General features: G+C 42.5%; 1 protein-coding gene across 3 annotated transcripts in view; it reads left to right on the top strand.

Annotated features, from left to right (window-relative positions):
- The first annotated feature begins 4,625 nt into the window (after positions 1 to 4,625).
- LRGUK (leucine rich repeats and guanylate kinase domain containing) overlaps positions 4,626 to 19,010 on the top strand; it is a 55,690-nt gene continuing 41,305 nt past the window's right edge. For all 3 annotated transcript variants that reach the window (XR_004389889.1, XR_003990721.1, XM_030480712.1), the window contains exons 1-7: positions 4,626 to 4,897; positions 6,025 to 6,132; positions 6,792 to 6,873; positions 7,915 to 8,015; positions 9,100 to 9,181; positions 12,866 to 12,990; positions 16,848 to 16,991. Coding sequence is in view for 1 of the 3 variants with exons in the window: in XM_030480712.1 (XP_030336572.1) it covers positions 4,718 to 4,897; positions 6,025 to 6,132; positions 6,792 to 6,873; positions 7,915 to 8,015; positions 9,100 to 9,181; positions 12,866 to 12,990; positions 16,848 to 16,991 (822 nt within the window). In the remaining 2 variants the exon portion in view is untranslated. The remainder of the gene's footprint in view (positions 4,898 to 6,024; positions 6,133 to 6,791; positions 6,874 to 7,914; positions 8,016 to 9,099; positions 9,182 to 12,865; positions 12,991 to 16,847; positions 16,992 to 19,010) is intronic.

Below are 19,010 nucleotides of genomic sequence, written 5' to 3'. Positions count from 1 at the left end.
GAAGTCTCCCCATCAGCTCTGGGATAACCAGGCATCCGCTCTCTCGAAGCAGAGTCTTTGTCCCCCTGTGCTAAGGGACAGTCTTCAAGGCATCCCTGATCTCCACTGTGCCTTGTTTGTCCCCTACCTCGTGGCACATCCCACCACCACCAGCAAGGGACCAGAGGAGAGCAGAGTTTGTGGGATATGAGGGTTGGGTGCAGACAGGGTGCTGGACTGAAGTAAGGAAGAGCTCATCTCCTGGTTGGGACAGACATTAGGAGCAGGGATCTGCAGCTACCTTGTCCTCATGGGCAAAGTCCCCAGCAGACTCCGATTGTGAGGAAGATGGGGAGCTAACAAGAGAGAGGGGGACCTGAGCTTCTCCAAGCCTCTCTGAGGCTTTTATGAGACTTTTAAGACTATTGCTTTGCTCATGCTGGATGCTAGTAGCTGTCCCCACATGGGGGCTTCTCCAAGTTCAAGATGTGGCACACACACACCCTTCCATGCAGTGGAAAAGCTCAGGGAGGTGCATCAAGAAACACAAGATCAAGGGGAAATGAGCAAACCCAAGGCACTGGCTGCAGGGAAGTGATTCAAGGAGTTTGGGTGTGCTTCCAGCAGGCTGAATACCAATAACACAGCCATAGGAATAAGCTGAAGGGAAGGTGTCAAACAGATTTAGACCTCTGCCCCATCACCATAAAGACCAGAACCTGCAAAGCTGTATTAAGCATGATTTGAGCAGCATTCAAGCTGCCTGGTTTACACCTTTCTCTTCCTGCTCAGGAGCACCAAGGCAGCTTTTCAGGTTTGCTTTTCCTCCCTCCATCCAGCTGGATCATTTTATTGCTTGGTGCTTTTTGGTGAATCACTGAGTGAATTTGCAAGTGCAAAGAGCTGTCAGGGTGCTGGGGCTCCTGTAAATCTGCTTCGCATGTGGCCTGCATGGGAGACCTGATTGTTTTTAGAATTGAATAGTAAATCAATGTATTTAAGGCCAGCGTCTGCCGTTACCACTTCTGAGTATGAAATGCTCCCTCTGTCAATAGGGGAAAGTTTTATTAGGATCGTAACTGCTGATTTAGAGCTTCAGTTCTGCTTTGGGTTTTTGGAATGCTCAGTTCAGTGTTTGCTGTTCCAGAGCCAGGAGAATTTGGGGAACATTTCACACCGTGGCCACACACCATTCGAAATGCAATAGAGATTGAATGTCTGGGGAAACATCTCTCACCCTCTGTGCCACAGCAGCCCCTTTGGTAATGAGGGAACAACAGATTAATGAGTTTTCCTTCATTAGCACAGCTGGAATCACTTCTCACCTGCCTGAACTACTCCACAACCTCCTTTTAAGCTTTCAGCTTGAGAAACTGAGTGCAATGAGGGCTTTTCCAGGCATGTTTTGGGGACTGAGCCTACCTCAAACCACTGATCTTCACTGGGATATGCCAGCTGTGATGTGAGTTGCCTCTTTCCCTCCAGGCTAATAGACAGCCATTCTCCTTCCCCTGGTAGAACATTGGCCTAGAAGATTTATCTCTCCTTGGTGGATCCAGAAATCCCCTTTCTCACATGAAGAGCAGGAAGGTGTCAGATGAGGCTGTGAATAATGGGCCCGCATACTGAGCTGTTGCTCATAAATCACTCAGAAGAGAAGCCCAGGCATTTAGGGGAGTTGTAAAAGTCCCTCATCTGCATGATTAGCTCTTTCCTAGCTGATTACAGAAGAAGGACACTCCTTGAACAGCTCCTGTGTTTTTAACGATTCCTTAAACGTGAGTAGATTACCCCAAAAGCTCTGGGCAAACAGAGACAAGCCCTTGTGCCACCCTCAACCCTCCCTTCAGTAGATTAAGAGAGCCCATGTTTCCGAATGCAGAGAGGTTGGATGGGAGGACGTCAAGACATCCATGGGCACACAGCCACCAACTCTCATTGAAGGGTTACCCCTGCCACATGGAGGAGGGAAAGGTTAAGTAATAGTGGTCTGCATTCAGCTCTGGGGCAACAACACGAGAGGGACGTGGAGCTGTTGGAGTGAGTCCAGAGGAGGCCCTGGAGCTGCTGCGAGGGCTGGAGCAGCTCTGCTCTGGAGCCAGGCTGAGAGAGCTGGGCTGGGGCAGCCTGGAGAAGAGAAGGCTCCTGAAGGGGACACCTTAGAGCAGCTCCAGTGCCTAAAGGGGCTCCAGGAAACCTGGAGAGGGGCTTTGGACAAGGGCCTGTAGGGACAGGCCAAGGGAAATGGCTTTAACCTGCCAGAGGGGAGACTGAGATGAGCTCTGAGGCAGAAGCTCTTCCCTGTGAGGGTGCTGAGGCGCTGGCACAGACTTTTCCCAGAGAAGCTGTGGCTGCCCCATCCCTGGCAGTGTTCAAGGCGAGGTTGGACACAGGTGCTTGGAGCAACCTGCTCTAAGTGGAAGGTGTCCCTGCCCATGGCAGGGGTTGGAATTGGAGGAGCTCTAAGGTCCTTTGCAGCCCAAAGGTTCTATGAAGGAGGAGGTCTGGGATGTTATTTCCCACCATCCTAAGTATTTTCTGCATCTACCAAAACTGATGTCACCACCTAGGCATCTGCTTCTTTTTTTAACAGCCTCATTCAGGAGCAATCTTTCTCCAGCCCAAAACACGTGATCCTAATTTCACTCCAGTTGCCATTCCCTGTGGAGAGGGGTCTTAAAGGAGCCATTTCATCTCGGAGTGCATGAGCAGGCAGCCAGTCCCTGCACTGCCAAGCCAAACAGATGGGGTGAGGGGAGACAGAGAGGGAGGACAAGTGTGTTTCTGAGGTTTTAATAATCCCTTCTCCTGTCTGAATCATCACAAATCCCAGTGGAAGGGCAGGCATTTTCCAGATGGTAGGAAATAAACTCTGGGACACTTCCATGCTGAGAACTCATTAGCCCTCCTGGCTCTGCTCCAAGCTCGATGGCAGCCCATGTAAACTGTATTTGGTCCTGCCCTTTTCCTATCATCTGTTCCCATGAAATCTCCAGCCCCATCTTACGCAGACAAGCTGCCCAGCTAGCTATTAATTTGATTATGCGTGGCCTTTGCCTCTTGGAGAGCTTGGAGCTCAGGCAAGTATCTTCCTGTAAGCCTCCTGTATGCTAATCCAAGCATCTCAGCTGCCTTCACAGTACCCATCTGCTCACCTCTCATTTGATTCCCATGTGGAGTTCTGGGGAACAGTGAGGTGTTTGGCTGACTTTCAGGTTGCAAAGACAGAGCACTGGACAGAAGAAGTATATGTGTACATGTGCGCAAAGGGATTTAAGCCCAGCCACATCCCTCTACATGGGCTTGTGCCAGGCTCTGAGTTGTTCCAGGCAGTATCTGCACTTGGTGGTTGTTGCTGCCACCCAGCAAAGATGATGGGGCCTCCAGAGCAATCACAAAGCTCCAAATCACTCCCATTCTCTAACCTTAGTCTCCAACAGCCATCAGCTGAGTGACAGGAAAGCAATGGGAGCAGTATCAGGTCCTGGTAAGCCGCTGCTGCAGTAGCAACCTGGCTCAGTAGGCAGGGTGCTCCTCCTTGTGTGGTTGCAGGATGAGAGACTCAGCCAAGCTCATGATCTAGGATAAAAGGTTCTCTTGCAGGGTTTTTCTTTCTAAAACCTCATAGCTTTTCCATAACACAGAGTTCACCCAGTTTGTGAGTATCTTGTAACCCTTTAACAGTCCTTGAATGAGACTCAGCTAAACATTGATGTTTCCACAACTCATTTGGGTAAAAAGTGTCCCACCTCCTATGAGGAGGGGTGAAATAACTGCCCTGTGTTTTAAGGTATGGGAGGCACAGTAAGAAAACCTTTGTGCCATTTGAGCTCACCCATGGGTGCACTGTGCATCAGGATAGTCCACACACCCCATGAACTGAGCTGTGGAAGCAGTCAGGGTTCTATGGTGATAAAAGACCAGGACAAGCAAAGCTGTTTCAAAAGCAGTAATTTTACTTTCCCCCACTGTGACAACCTGACCTCTTTCTATTTCCCAAGTGTTTCCAGCAAAATTATACAGACTTTTTCCTCCACCAGCTCCGAAACTGTACTTTTTTTCTTCAGGAAACACATTACTTCACCATTTCAAACAGCCTCAGACCCTCACCCAGCACATGCCTGTGACTCCCAGTATAAATGACCAGTGTCACCAGTCCTCTCAGATATAAGCCAGGAAGAGCAGGACTGGCCTGTGACTGAAACAGCCAGGTTTGCAGACTGTCTGCATGGTGCCATTGAGCAGAGCCACCATCCTGCACAGAGCCCGTGTTGTCCTGGGGCTTTGTGGCTGGATAATGGTTCCCTGAGGGTTATCTGTCTGACAATCCCGATCTGGAACACACAAATGGAGGTGAACACACTCTTCCTCCTCCTGTGGAAGAGTGAGGAAGAAGAGGAAAGGAGCGCGGCTGTGTGAGGGGGATGCGCTGCCTTCAGCCACACAAGCCCCAGGGCGCCTGCTGAGGAGGTCGCCTGTGAGGCGGACTACAACTCCCAAGATGCTTTGCGGCTTGACGGCCGCTGCGGGCGAGCCCCTCGCGGAGAACTACAACTCCCATGCTGCACCGCTCCGCCAGCCGCCTTTCCATTGGCTGGTTGGCGCCGATCCCCTTCCCCCGTCTCCGTGGCAACGGGAGGCAAACAAGATGCTGGCGGCTTGGTGCGAGGGGTGATGGAGTGGTCCTTCAGTGCGAAGCACCGATAGAGCATCTCCCTCCGCGCCCCTATTACAACTCATGGCGGAAAGTGAAGAGAAGGGAGGAGAGGATGGCCTTGAGGAGCAGCTTCCTCCTCCTCCTGAGCCACCGCAGCCCCCGGACAGGCCCAGCCTGCAGCAGCCACGGCTCAGCCTGCCTCGCCAAGAGGACAAGCAGGAGGAGGAGGATGGAAAGGAAGAGGAGTCACAGCACACAGAGGTTCAGCTCCCCAGCTGTTAGGGGAGGGGTATGCTTGTGAGGGAAAAACCCTTTCCCCCCTCATCACTCAGTGTTGTTGTGGGGGGAAAAAAGGGGAGTTGATGGGGGCACCAGATAGTGATTTCTCATTTCCCCAAAAAAAGGAAAGGCTGGTTGGTCTCTTCCCCTCACCTCTAATTTCTGCCTTTTTTTTAGGGTCTCTTTCGTCCCCATCGTGTCCAGAATAGCTCTGGATTGCCCGTCTCCTGTTTTGCTACATAAAGACTAAGGATAAACTGGCATATGAATGGCCAGATTAAACCCCTTTCCTGTTTACATGCCCAGTCCTGAGATTGAATAAGCCCCCTGGGTCCAAGTGAATTTTTTCTCCCTGCTCTGCTGGGTTAAACAGTGTTCACTGCCACAGCATTATCACCTTGTATACTTACCTAGTAGAAATACATCTTTAGTCTCCATTGCTATAACATGTAGATGCTACAATTTAGATGGTTACCATTTGAAGCATCCTTTATCTTAGTCCCTGGATTAGCCAGGGACTTCTGTTCTGTGACTTCTCCAAGCTTACAGGAATTTCACAAACCATTGGCTTATTTTCTCATTAAACCTACGTAGTGGTTCATTAGTGCCATCTGTCAAGTGCCCACTTTGGCAAAGATTGTTCTCTGAAGAGCAGCGCTAGCTGCTCATGCTGAGCAAATGTAAAGGGCTTCCAATAACTTGCATATTGGGGTGCAACGCTGGGGTTATGTTAGTGCTGATTTGCTGAGATGTTAACATCCATAATCAATGTGAGTTTCATGGCTCAGCATCTCTGGAAATGGGTCCTGTTTAAAGCTGTGCATTTAAATCAGAAGGTAAAACCAACCCAAACCCAACAGAAACCTGTTGAACCTTTTCAAATGTATAAAGCTAGTACATGACATGTTTCTATTTATCTGTTTTGAGGCTGCATTAATCATTGTGTAGTGCCTTAGGTGATGGAGTCCTGAAAGCAGTGTTGGAGGACTTTTTATTATTAAACTCCGTTCCCAGTTGCATCCCAAACAGCCCCCATGTGGGGAATTTCATTTCATAAATCCCCCCTTAATCCATTCCTTTTCCTGATCCCTATTTCTGCTATTTTATAGGGTCAGCTTGAGGGAGTGTTGGATGAAGACACTGTAGCTGAGGGACTCCACAAGTTAGGGCACTCAGCCACTGGTATCGAATACGTCTATCTTAATCTGTCGCTTTCAGTAAGTATAAGCAAAGAACATCAAAGTAAAGTGCTTTTCTGCTCAAAGATTTCCTCTTTTTAACAGCAAATAGTTGGTCTAGTAAAAAAAAAAACTTCAAGAGGCAGGTTTTTGTCTCTACTTGTCAATGCTGTTTCATGTACATGGGACTGCTGACAAGGCACAGCATGGCTCCTGCTGACAACTGGCATATCAGTATTCTTTTTGCACTTAGTACCAACAGCAGCAAGATTCTTCCTTACCCAATCTTCAGGTGTGAAAATACATTTTCCGACTTCAGTCAGCTGGAGGAAAAGAATAGAGGAACATGTGAAGCACCTGAGAATGTGTTTCATTGCCCCTTCAGAAAGTTAGCGTGATATGTCCTTTAAAGCTTACTTGCTGCCTCTCCCTCTTCTATGCAGGTTGTTTTGCTGGCATTTTTCCTAGCTGCAGATACCTCTCCTGGTTGTGTTTTAAAGTCATCTTTTGACATTTTCACCATTCATGGCTGATCTGCAGTTCTAACATCACTTTCTATATATGCCATCCTGTTCTGACACATCCAGCCAGAGGGACCTCGAGGCACCTCTTCAATGTCTCCTGCTACTGTGTCTATCTTGGGAGAGCAGCTGAAGTTATATAGCCAGTTATTAAAGTCCCTTTCTTTATTTTTCCAGGGTCGTGAGTTAAGTGACATTAGCATTCTCTCCAGATACATTCACCTACAGAAGCTGGAACTTTCATCTAATAAAATTAATGGTATGTAGTAAATACACTAGTAAATTCTTGGCTTGTGAAATCATTTCAGATGAGAAATGCACTGTACCATGTAGCTTTAGTATCACAAAGCCTGGTCTACATTTTAATGGTGTAACTACTCCATACTAGCTCTACAGAATGAGGTCATGGCTAGATCTTCTTGAGAGTGATGTATGGACCATTCAGGCAGCTGTGCCAGCATATGTTTATCAGTGGGAACATGGAGATTATTGTCCAGTTTATTATCCAAAGATAAAATGCAAGCATGCATGTCAATACAAGGTTAAGGTTGAGATTTTACATGTGCAGACATCATAATATTTAAAGTTATGTCTGGAACAGTTTTCCCAGCCTTGAATTTTCCTTTGTCAAGGTTTCCCATTGGTGGTAATGTGAAAAATGATTCAGAAAGGTAATAAATGGAGACTGGGATAAACTCCGTCTCCTGCTCCTTGCCTCTTCCCTCATACTCCCCAACTCATTTAACATGAAAAGGAATAAGCTGTGATAAGAAACCTGTTGCATTATTTCTTTTAAATCCATTTCACTTGAGGTGCTGGAGTCCAATAATAGCAGCAGTTTTGTGAGGCAGCACTTCTCCATGCTCATTTTACTTACAGCTCATCTGAGAAGGCTGGGTCTGAACAGAGCAGGGACTTTTCCATAGCAACTGGTCATTTAGTCTTCAGTAGTGGCCTGAATACTCCACTAATTACTAACTTAGGACAGAGGTAATTTCTCTGTCATTCTAGAGGTAGCTGGAATATAAAACTACCTTCTGGCTTCTAGACAAATCAGTTGTCATACTGGAAATTTAATGTAGAACTTGAGTATTTATTCTATGTGGTGTAGAAACTGCCTCTTTTCTACTAGAAGGTGTTAGTACATCTGCTTTCTGCACTTTAAACATCACTTTCTGAATGTGTAACTACAAGTTCATTCTTGGTTGCTATTAGACATAATGGTCACACTTTGTCATGACGATCTCTGCATTTACCTATGCATTCAAGTAAAGGATTTGACCTTCTGTTTTGTTACTAGATCTTTCTTGTGTCAGTCACATGCCTTACCTACTAGAACTGAATGCTTCTAACAATGAATTGACTACGTATTTTGGTTTTAAACCACCTAAAAATCTCAAGGTAAGTTGCCAAAAATGCATTTTATAGGTTTAAGTTTGAAACCATTTTGTAAATCTACCTTAGACATTGTATTTGGACAGATGTAAAAGTGAATTTATATGCCTTCCTTGTTCTTTTCTTACCTCATTTGACATTTTAATAGCTTTTCCAAATCTTTGGGTATTTCAATCTGCATTTCAGTCTTATTTTGTTTCACACCCTGAACCCTTACATGCCATGGGAAGCTGTATTGTACAACCAACTATTCTACTGTTCTAGCCAGAGGTAAATACAGCCAGAATTTTTGCCTTGCTCCTTGAATTTATTAGTAGGATTGCTTCCTGCCCTTCAGATTGACTGATGCCCATCATTTTGTAACATGTACTTGAAGTGTAGCTGTGTGCTAGTCTTCCCTTCGCTGTAGCTCTCTTGTAGCCCACTTTGGGTTCTAAAAAGCAAGAGGGTGTTTTGAAATACAAACTCCATATATTTCTCTGTCTTCTCTCTTAGTTTTTTAATACGTATTAGTTTTTTAATATGTATATGTATGAATAATTACAGGACTATTAATGATAATGTTGTTGGAACAAAGTATAGTTTTGGAAGGTCCCAAAATGTGAATGCTGTGTTTCATGAAAAAAGAACCTGCCCGTTTATGTTTCAATATTAATCGTAGAATCACCAAATTGTTTGTGTCAGAAGGGACCTTGAAGTTCATCCAGCTCCAACCCCCTGCCACGGGCAGGGACACCTTCCACTAGAGCAGGTTGCTCCAAGCCCCTGTGTCCAACCTGGCCTTGAACACTGCCAGGGATGGGGCAGCCACAGCTTCTCTGGGAAAAGTCTGTGCCAGCGCCTCAGCACCCTCACAGGGAAGAGCTTCTGCCTCAGAGCTCATCTCAGTCTCCCCTCTGGCAGGTTAAAGCCATTCCCCTTGGCCTGTCCCTCCAGGCCCTTGTCCAAAGCCCCTCTCCACTTAATATTAATGATCTTATTTCTTCCACACCCTTGATTGCAAGTTTAACATAAAAGCCATTTAGTTTCACAAGACAGCTCTAAGTGCTGATAAAATAAAACTAACTTTCTGTCTCTTTTTTTCCTTCAGGAAGTCGATTTCTCACACAATCAAATACCTAGAATGAAAAACTTGTCAGCATACCAATCACTTACTAAACTCTTGCTGGATTGTATCCTTTATGGAAACTCGAAAGGGAGATAAGTTGCTTGTTTGCTTTCTGACCAGCTACTTGCTTCATGTGGATACCTGTTTTCTTTGTGTTGTTTCTTCATGTTAGTTTTGTCTTTAGAAGCAAGTTTAAACACTGCTGGTGATACTGATCTTAATTTACTTAGGCATGCATGGTGTTAAAAGTGTTGGTGTATACATGTAAGGATTTCGTCTGCTAGAGGAACACAAAAACCTCCACTTTGCATCATGTAAAACTGTAACGGTGACATGTCACATGGTGTTTGCATGGCAGAGGTAATATATAATGCCAGTATTTTTATAGACTAAAGGTTAATAGGAAATCAGCTTGGAAGACTAAGCTCCCTTAAATGAAAAAGGTGCATGTTGTTTCATCTTGAACATAACTAATTCCACAGGAACTGTAGACACTTTGCGGAGGACAAGGCTGTTTAGTGACAATGAAGAGAATCTTTAAGTGAGAGAATACTTCTTGGATATGCTGAGGGCAGTACACAGAGCAAAGGTGTTCTGCTCCCCACCTTCCCCACTCTTACTGTGATACCTACTATGTGGGCTTAGAAACACTGTTCTGGCAGAAATCAGATAAACATGAACCTGCACATTAAGGTTTTTCATTGCTTAATTTTCCGTAGTACTCAGTCTCCCTAAAGATTCTCCTGAAAAGTCGTCTGGAGTTTCATGTTGACGTGCTGTCTTACTTCAAATTGCTTCCTGAGAGCTTGTGAACCTTTCCTCTTCGCTTCAGAAATTATATCTTGATTTTCCACTCTGTGAAAGGGAGAAGACAGAAGCTATGATAGTTTTTTCTCTGTCTCTTATCCCATTACCAAACAATATTAATACAATGCCTTTTTCATGTAGGAGCAGATAAAGCACTTGCAGGGCGCCCAGGTTACATTATTCACACGTTTTAGAAAGTGTGTAGGTGACAGGATTCTTGTCAGCAAATGGCATTGACACACTATCCCTTTGCAATTCTAATTTTCTATCACAGAGGAAAAACCACATGGCAAAATGAAAAGGAAAGAAAGATCAGAGATGTGTATTGTGGATCTGAAGCAGTATTTTTTCAGTTGCTTTCAATGCAGCAGCATGCTGTCTTCCATTTCTTCATTTGGCAATGAAGATACCGTTGAAATGGGGAGGAAAACTTGTTTCAGGAATACAGTTGCAACAGGAGCCTCTGAAAGAGTGGTAAATGAGTGCAGGATTTAGAAGTGCAGGATTGAGAATAGCAAAGCGGCACTGTTCCTAACCCATGTCAAGCACTCCTCGCTGAAGACATGGCAGACAAAACAAGCTGTTCGTTGAAATCCTAAAGGAAAATACTATATTAAATACCGTGCAGTAGCAGAACTGTTTGGCAGGCATTCCTTGTTGACAGTAACTAAGCATTTCTTAACACCTTTAAGTAAATTACGATGCAGATGGTAAGGTCATTGTAACTTTTTTTCTGACAAGTGCATACACAAGCACACCTGACAGGTTTATAAATGAGTTTTTAAGGAGAAAACTGCCCAAACCAGAGAAGGAGACAGCTTGGGCAATAAGAGCTGACAAAGCATTATATGAGTTATTAAAAGACTAAACTTGATTGTATTTGTTTTTAGTGCTGAGCAATTTGCTGCCTCATATTGATGTTTATGGCTTAATAGTTTTTCCACACCAAAACTTTTCCTCCTCAGATTGATGCCCCATCCCTGGCAATGTTCAAGGCTAGGTTGGACGGGGATTGGAGCTACCTGCTGTAGTGGAAGGTGTCCCTGCCCATGGCAGGGGGTTGGAACTGGATGAGCTTTAAGTTCCTTTCCAACCCAAACCATTTCATGATTCAGTTGAAAGAGAAGCAGTCTCATTTGGTATGGAAATCACTTAATATCTATCAAACATTAGTGCCTGTGGATGGTTTTTGTTTCTTTTCTAAAATGACAGAGAGAGTGTAGTGTGAGGTCATATGAAAATATAAGCCTGTGCTTACTAAGTCATTTCTTCTCCTCTCTTTCTCCATCAAGGCCTGTGAGTGTAGAACTTGGGTATAATTAAGTACCTATATAGGAATGCAGTTAGGAAAAAACAGTTAGGTTACTGCTCTTAGAGTATTCTATTTGTCCTGGCTAAGCTTACATTTTGTTTGGTTACAATATCATTCAGACTGAGAGAAAGTAATCTTGATAATATGTCTGCTAGACATGTAAGACTAGAAATGTGAATGAAAATTCACTTTTCTTTCCCTCGTTGCAGGCAGAGTTCATTATCTCAGTTAAAAATGTTTTCTTCTGTGATTGCCTAAAGGCATTTGCCTGTGTCCTGCATGTTCTGGTTGTTTTTTGTTCCCAGTTATATTTCTTGGGTTTTTATTTAACTCATTCCAGCCTGGACATTTATGATATGAGTAATTCTCCTCATCTAATTTCAGTCACTAAATGATTAGATGCCTGGATCAGAGTTGTCTGATTTCAGAGCTACAGAGTCAGGTACCTCTGCAGTTCATCCCATTGTGAGAAAGATGGCTTGTTGTCAAAGAAGACATGATTTGTGTAAGGAATGAGGGTAGTTATGTTAATGCTGAATTTTGCTGAGGAATCCTAACTACTTGTACTGCTGCTGTTGATTTTAATGATAATTTAAAATACATTTTCCCTTTTCAGGACAGATGGCCAGTATAGAACAGGTATAATTTAGAGTGAAATAGCCCCATATAGTACTGTTGCCTGGCATGACTTCAGTAATTTGTGTGTGATGCTTGGAGGTCAAGGTCAGTTTGGAGCTATGTTACGTACTCCATAAACATAAAAAGATTACACCCTCCTCTGATGAATCAGCCATGTGACTGCGTTGTACAGTCTAAGACATAAAGTCAAAGACCTTCCAGTACCTAAAGGGGCCAACAAGAAAGCTGAAGATGGGCTTTTTATAGGGACATGTAGGGATAGAACAAGGGAGAATGGCTTTAAACTGAAAAAGGGCAGACTTAGATTAGATATAAGGGAAAAATACTGTGAGGGTGCTGAGGCGCTGGCACAGGGTGCCCAGAGAACCTGTGGCTGCCCCATCGCTGGCAGCGTTCAAGGCCAGGTTGGACGCAGGGGCTTGGAGCAACCTGCTCTAGTGGAAGGTGTCCCTGTCCGTGGCAGGGGTTGGAGCTGGATGAGCTTTAAGGTCCCTCCCAACCCAAACCATTCTGTGATAAATACCCCTATGTTTTAGCCTGCATACGTGCATCTGGTAAGCAGACCAGAGATTTACAGCATAGTTTTGCAAGATGCTGGCGGTAGTTTCTTCCCCACACTCCTGTTCTTCTATTTTCATTACTCTTGATTCGCCACCAGCCTGGTTATGCCACCTTGAAGGGCTGCATTGTAAACCAGGTCACAGAAACAAACCGAGTTAAAAACCCCTCCAATAAGGAGGGGAAGAACATTTCTAGCTGGACCAGTGTCACTTGTCCTGCTGCCCTACAAAAAGCTGTGTCAGTCAAACATGGAGGTAGTAAGTTCCATAGGAGTGGGTGTGAGTAGCTGGGATTTAAAACTCCTTAACATGAAGCATTTATTGTCCAGCTTCCCACACCATAAAATTCAGCTTCATTGGCTAATCTAGCAACTAATTGCTAAGGTTTTGTGTTCAGTTCTTTTCCTTAACTGCAAAAACCACTGTATAGTTAATAACATAGAGGAGATACAAGGACTGGGGAAGTGTCACAGTCTGACTCACCTTAGTTTGTCACACAACAGACTTGTTGCAATCGGTGGCCTTGAGAACCTACCTATCAAAATACTCAACTTGGTAAGAACTAAGTAATTCTAGTTATTTTCCTGTCTTTTATCAGTATATTAATGGCTTAATAAATGTGAAGATGATTACATTAAAATATTTTCAAAGGTATTTGTAATCCTGGACACATCTGGTTCATTAATACAGGGTCATAGAATGATATAGGTCAGAAGGGAGCTGTGGATCTCATCTGATCCAACTTCCTGCTCAAAGCAGAGTCATCTTCACTGGAGGATGCTCAGAGCCTTGTCCAGCTGCATTTTGGATTTCTCCAAAGATGCTTTGCTTTTACTCTGGATAGGTTTTGTTGTTGCTTAGGTGATGTGTAAGAAGTTACCTACTGTGCATGTCCCACAGTACAAACAATTAATTTCTTTTGTAAGTACATTTCCTTATAAAGCTGTGTTCACGACAGCAGTGAGCTGAGACAGGAGAAGTGAGGACCGAGACGCCTTCATTTTAGAGCACAAGTCAACTCCAGTATGCAATTCTGCTCTTCTATGAAAGGATCTTTATCTGATTTTTTAAGGTTCTTGTAATGAGATGGGAAGTTTTATATTGCCAGCTTCGCATCAAGTGATCTTGAGTATATTTGTTTAAATACAACATTTCTAGGTTATATTTCTAGATGCTATAGCGGGATTTATCTTCTCTGGCTTCAGATCGCTGCAGTGCAGACAACTGTACCTGAGCTACTTGTTCTTTGCTGCCTCAAATGTCAGTGGAGAGAAATGGACACTTAAAATACTTCATTATTCTGATCCATCTGCTGGTGTCTACATTAACACAAGATGCATCAGGCCTTGGAAGTCCCTGTTTCTCTCTGTTGGTTATGAAAATAGCCAAGGATAACTAGCCCAAATATAGACCTCTGTCAATGCCTACAGTTGTTGGCATGCATCTTACTCACTTTAAAGGCATTGGGAAGGCATGTATCTCCTTCCCCATTTATCTCAGCCCCATGCTTGTAAAATGACCTTAGTAATCTCAATGCTTTCTTCTGAATGATTTCAAGATAGGTAATAGGAAGAGTCATCGATATACAAGTTGTGCAGAAACACAAGCAAACCCTATTTTTAATGTTATTCACTTTCTATAAGTACAACAGGCTACTTCTTAGCAGGTTTTACTTCGAACTAATGATTTAAAAATATATTTAATGGGATTTGAAGACTAAGTACGAAAAAACTATACATAGAAATATGCTCAGATTTGCTACATTAGTTTGAAGCACCTACATACATATTTTAGATAAAGTGGACGAATACCTTATCAGGAATAGAAATATTCTTTTCCAATCCTTTTGAAATTTTAAAGATTTTTCATCTGTTCTGTAGTAATTGATGATACAGAAAAGAGTAACTATGGTCTGTACCCATCAAGACCTGGCTCTCATACTTAATTCTGCTTCCATATTCACATTTAAAAGTGGACAGTAGTGTGCTTTGAATAATATATTCAAGTAGCGTTCACTAACATATTTTTAATATACTTTTATTTCATATCTATACTGCCTTCAGTTATGCCCTTAGTGATAATAAAACTGGATTTTGTCTCATTTTTAGTGGATAAGATTAACTCAGATTGGCAAAATCATGTCTAAAAGTTCTGAAATAAGAGTATGACTATAGGAGTATGAAGATCTAAGCTGATAGGAAGAGCTTTTCTTCAGGGACAACTACACTGAGTTGCTCAATCATTGTCTGCACTGATTTCCTCATCTGTTAAAAGGCCTAGTAATAATTCTGTTAGTAATGGGTTATCTGCCCTGTAAAATACTTTGGAGGTTGTGTTAACAGCTAAACCTTATTAATATGAACATGTTTTTCAGGTTGGGTTCTTACGTGCTGATACGATTATTTATACAACTGCTTGTCTTTTTTAATTAGCAAAGTAGACACTCGTGGAAATTATGTAAATAGACAGATTTTAGCATAGCATTTCCTTTTGCTCATTAGAATAAAATGCAGTTCTTTTCTTCATGGGAGCAGCCATCCCCTTTCTTCCCATTGATTCAGCTTTCTTTTCCATTTTGCCTTGAGCTTTTTAGGTTGAAAGAGTAGTGAGGTCTGAAGTTTGGAAGAAAGACATCAAAACCTGTAAATACTGCCTAGCTATACCAAAAAAGCCTTTATTCTGCTTATGTTTGCAAAAAATAAAAAGTGCAGCTTTAGTGAACTGGACTCTTAGGAATTTTATGCTTTGCAAAATGGAAAGATCTCTACACAAATCCCTTTTGTTCACAGGGTTTTATGTGCATCATCTCTTGCATAGCATTTTGCAGCTCGAGCTCTGAGCTGTATCCTATTAACCAGAGGTCTAACGAAGAACAGGAAGAGAAGAAGGAGCCTCCATGCTATTAATAACCTAATTAAACATTTAAAAGTCAGGAAAAATGTCAAGGACAGACAACTGGATTCACGTTAGAGTCAGCTGCCTTATTTATTTCAACAGTTCCTAAATATTTATTAATAGAATATGAGGCTTCTAAGCTTTCAGCACAAGGTGATGCTGATGGAAAAATAGAGCTTACAAGGTTATCCACAAGGAATCATGTTGAGAGGCCATCTGGGTATGTGTGGCCATTGGGACAAAGATGAGTATAGAACTTAAGCATGTTACATCTATTTGGAGTTCAAAGCAGAAATGAGTATATGATTTGTGAGGCCCTGACAAATGAAGCCATCTGGTGTCCAGTGATAAATGTAGGTCTTCTATCTTGTACCTTGTATGGGAAGAATGGAAAACAATTATAGTTGTTTACGAGTTCTCAAAAGCTTGTGTTAGAGTCTAGGTGAACTAAAGCTTGGGTCATTTTTTCAGCATGGAGAAGGCTCCAGGGAGACCTTAGAGCAGCTCTGAGTGCCTAAAGGGGCTACAGGAAACCTGGAGAGGGGCTTTGGACAAGGGCCTGTAGGGACAGGACAAGGGGAATGGCTTAACCTGCCAGAGGGGAGATTGAGATGAGCTCTTAGGCAGAAGCTCTTCCCTGTGAGGGTGCTGAGGCGCTGGCACAGACTTTTCCCAGCGAAGCTGTGGCTGCCCCATCCCTGGCAGTGTTCAAGGCCAGGTTGGACACAGGGGCTTGGAGCAACCTGCTCTAGTGGGTGTCCTTGCCCGTGGCAGGGGGTTAGAACCGGATGAGCTCCCTTCCAACCCAAACCATTCTGTGATTTGTTGTGTTAAAGTCTCGATGCACTAAAGCTTGGGTCATTTCTTGTGTTAGAGTCTATGTAAACTAAGGTAAGTTTGTTTGGTTTGGGGTTGTTTTAAACATTTCTGTGCCTGCTGTCACTGACAATAAATAAAGTCTGCCTTCACTTATGCACTTATGCATACTCAGTGTGCATTAGGATAAACTTGTGTATCCTAGAGATATTTTTTTAGACTGCCAGTAGTCCAAAGAAGGCATTACTGTATTGTTCTGCCTTCATATTTTGATTATTTACTCTGTAATCATAAGTGTAAATATAACCATGATTACAGAGGGAAATTCTATGTATTTATGTATATATATTCTGTCATTTTATGTGCATATCTATTTTCTACATTTTAATTTGGATACTGACAAGAGTATCCTTTAGCTAGGATCAGCTTTAAAAGGATGCCAGAGCTCTTTCTGATGCTGTTGTCTCTTGCTCTTCGAGGTGAGTTGAAGATCAGTTAATCAGGAGATAGGTGACTCTTTTCACCTTGAGTAATGTCGAAAGCTGTAATATGTCATCTCTAGACGAAGATGGGGTTAATGCATAACAGGCCTATTTGTAATAGGATTCTCAGTAACAAGGTGAACTCTGTTCTTCCTCAGGAATGTTGGTTTTCACCTGTAGAACGTTCTCAACAGTTTATGTCCTTTCATCTCTGCTTAGAGCTCTAACCAGATTGAGAAGATAACCGGGCTGGACAGCTTGAAAACTCTACAGACATTGGACCTATCTAGCAATAAAATAACTAGTCTGGAAGGCTTGAAGGAACATGATCTACTAGAGGTGATCAACCTAGAGGACAACCAGGTAGCATACTTGATATTGATATATATAAAATACAGCTTTTTCTAAGAATACATCTTTTTTTTTTTTTTTTTCAAAATCCAATTCCTTTAAGGCTTAATCAAAAAATCTTAAAATGCTGCAAGAAATTAATTCTAAAAGATTATATTTTTCCTTTCATATTTCACTCCAATGCTGCTTCACATGTTGGTCGATAGCGTGCTCCTCAGGCCTTAGTTAAGATCTCTAGATGGGTTTATCTTTATGTAGATATCACTTCTATAGTATTTAGTGCTCATGTACATAAAGAAATGAGTGCTCCTCTGAGTGGATCAGATAAGGATGAATATGCAGCTCTTCCAGCTTGAATATTCTTGAGGATCTTTACTTACATCACAGCTTTTCTACTGCCAGGCCTCAGGAGGCTTTGCTCTTATTTCTCAGCCCAATTTTATGACCACAGATTCTTCTGAGCTTTCAGCTGGAAACATCCTGTGGGGCAGAACTTCATGGACTCTATAATAAAGCAGCTTTCATTATGCAGCAGAATTTTCACTGGCAGTACAATGACACAGTCAAACTCATTTGGGTCTGAGTTTTGAAACCCAAGCCATATATACACAATACTGCTGATATTGATCTTCCAGCATCCTTAACTGAAAAGACTGTCAATTCATGAATCATTTTAACATCGAAGATGAATCTGCTTGTGAATTAGGAAGTCTAAGAAAATAAGAAATAAAAATATAAATCAGGATATTATTGATATATTGATATATTGAATATTTTCTGTCATTTTCCCCCGCTTGCAAGATACATTTACAGGATTTAATTCATGACTGTGAGTTCTTTTTTCTCACACTGTGTTCAGGTTGACATTTAAAGGTACATCAATTGCACAAGACAGGAAACTACCTAATAGTATGGTTGCTATTAGCACTAATAACACCACTTCCATTGCCTCATATAGTTTCCACTGTTCTTTAGCATGTAAAGCTATTAATTTTACCTCATCAAAATTTGCCTCTTTTAATGATGTTATTGAAACTCTTTAATGAGTCACCAGTTTTTGAACATTTCCTTCTAAAGGAAGGAAATTTAAAGAGAATTTAAAGAGTGTTTTAATTAATTGACACAGAAAGATCTGAGTTTCTTGAGCTCATACCACCCAGAGTGATCTTAAATGCTTGGTTTATCTGCAAACCATGTCTCTCTTATACAAGTTGAGTGATTTTTCATATGCTGACAGTTGGCATTCTTGGATTTCTTTAGGAAATCCACCCAAATGACATTTAACTTGGTCAAAACTGTTCTGTGGTGGGCTTCTTGTTACCCTCAAATGAATACTGAGTAGGCTATGGTGGAGGTTTATGTTTTTAGACTCAGTATAGGGATAGAATCTGCAGTCTTCTAGGTTCAGTCTTTCAGCAGTGAAGAACAGGTATCAAGCATTACAAGGCCATTCGTCCCAGCCTACCGTGGATCCAATAACCTCTGGGACTGCCTTTCCACTAATGATAAAGTGAGGTTAGAGGACTAATTTGGGCTAAATTAACAGATGGCTAAAATGAGGCAACATGAATTCCATTAGAAGCATTTAATGGAGAACCTTACAGCTGTTCACTCAGGGTTTATAGTGCCTCAAGTGTGACTTTGTTTTGGGCACACAAACTGATTAACCCAACTTAACTTCTAATGCTTACCTGATGTGCCCGAGTGCAGCCAAGCCAGGTTTCTTTTGTGGATAGAGGAGATCTTAAGTGGAACGCACCACTTTCTGGACACATACAGCCAAGGACAACTATGCTGATGCTTTTCAGTCAAGTGCTGCAACTTAGGTAGGATGAACTTGAGCTCCAGTGAAAAGAAACTCTTCTTAGAAGGATTTTCTTTTGCTAGTCAACTGAAGCACAAATGTAACTGCACAATTGCCTCACTTAAACACATCAGACACATAAAAACTGAATGTGTCAGGGCTTGACATTTGAAAGAACTGGAATAGAGCAGGTGGTTCGAAATTGCAGTCTGTATTGTGCTGCTCCT

Source organism: Strigops habroptila, chromosome 3 (assembly GCF_004027225.2).
Source record: "Strigops habroptila isolate Jane chromosome 3, bStrHab1.2.pri, whole genome shotgun sequence".
NCBI lineage: Eukaryota > Metazoa > Chordata > Aves > Psittaciformes > Psittacidae > Strigops > Strigops habroptila.
Note: the sequence above shows the minus strand (reverse complement) of the source record. Positions and strands in the feature narration are given on the sequence as shown.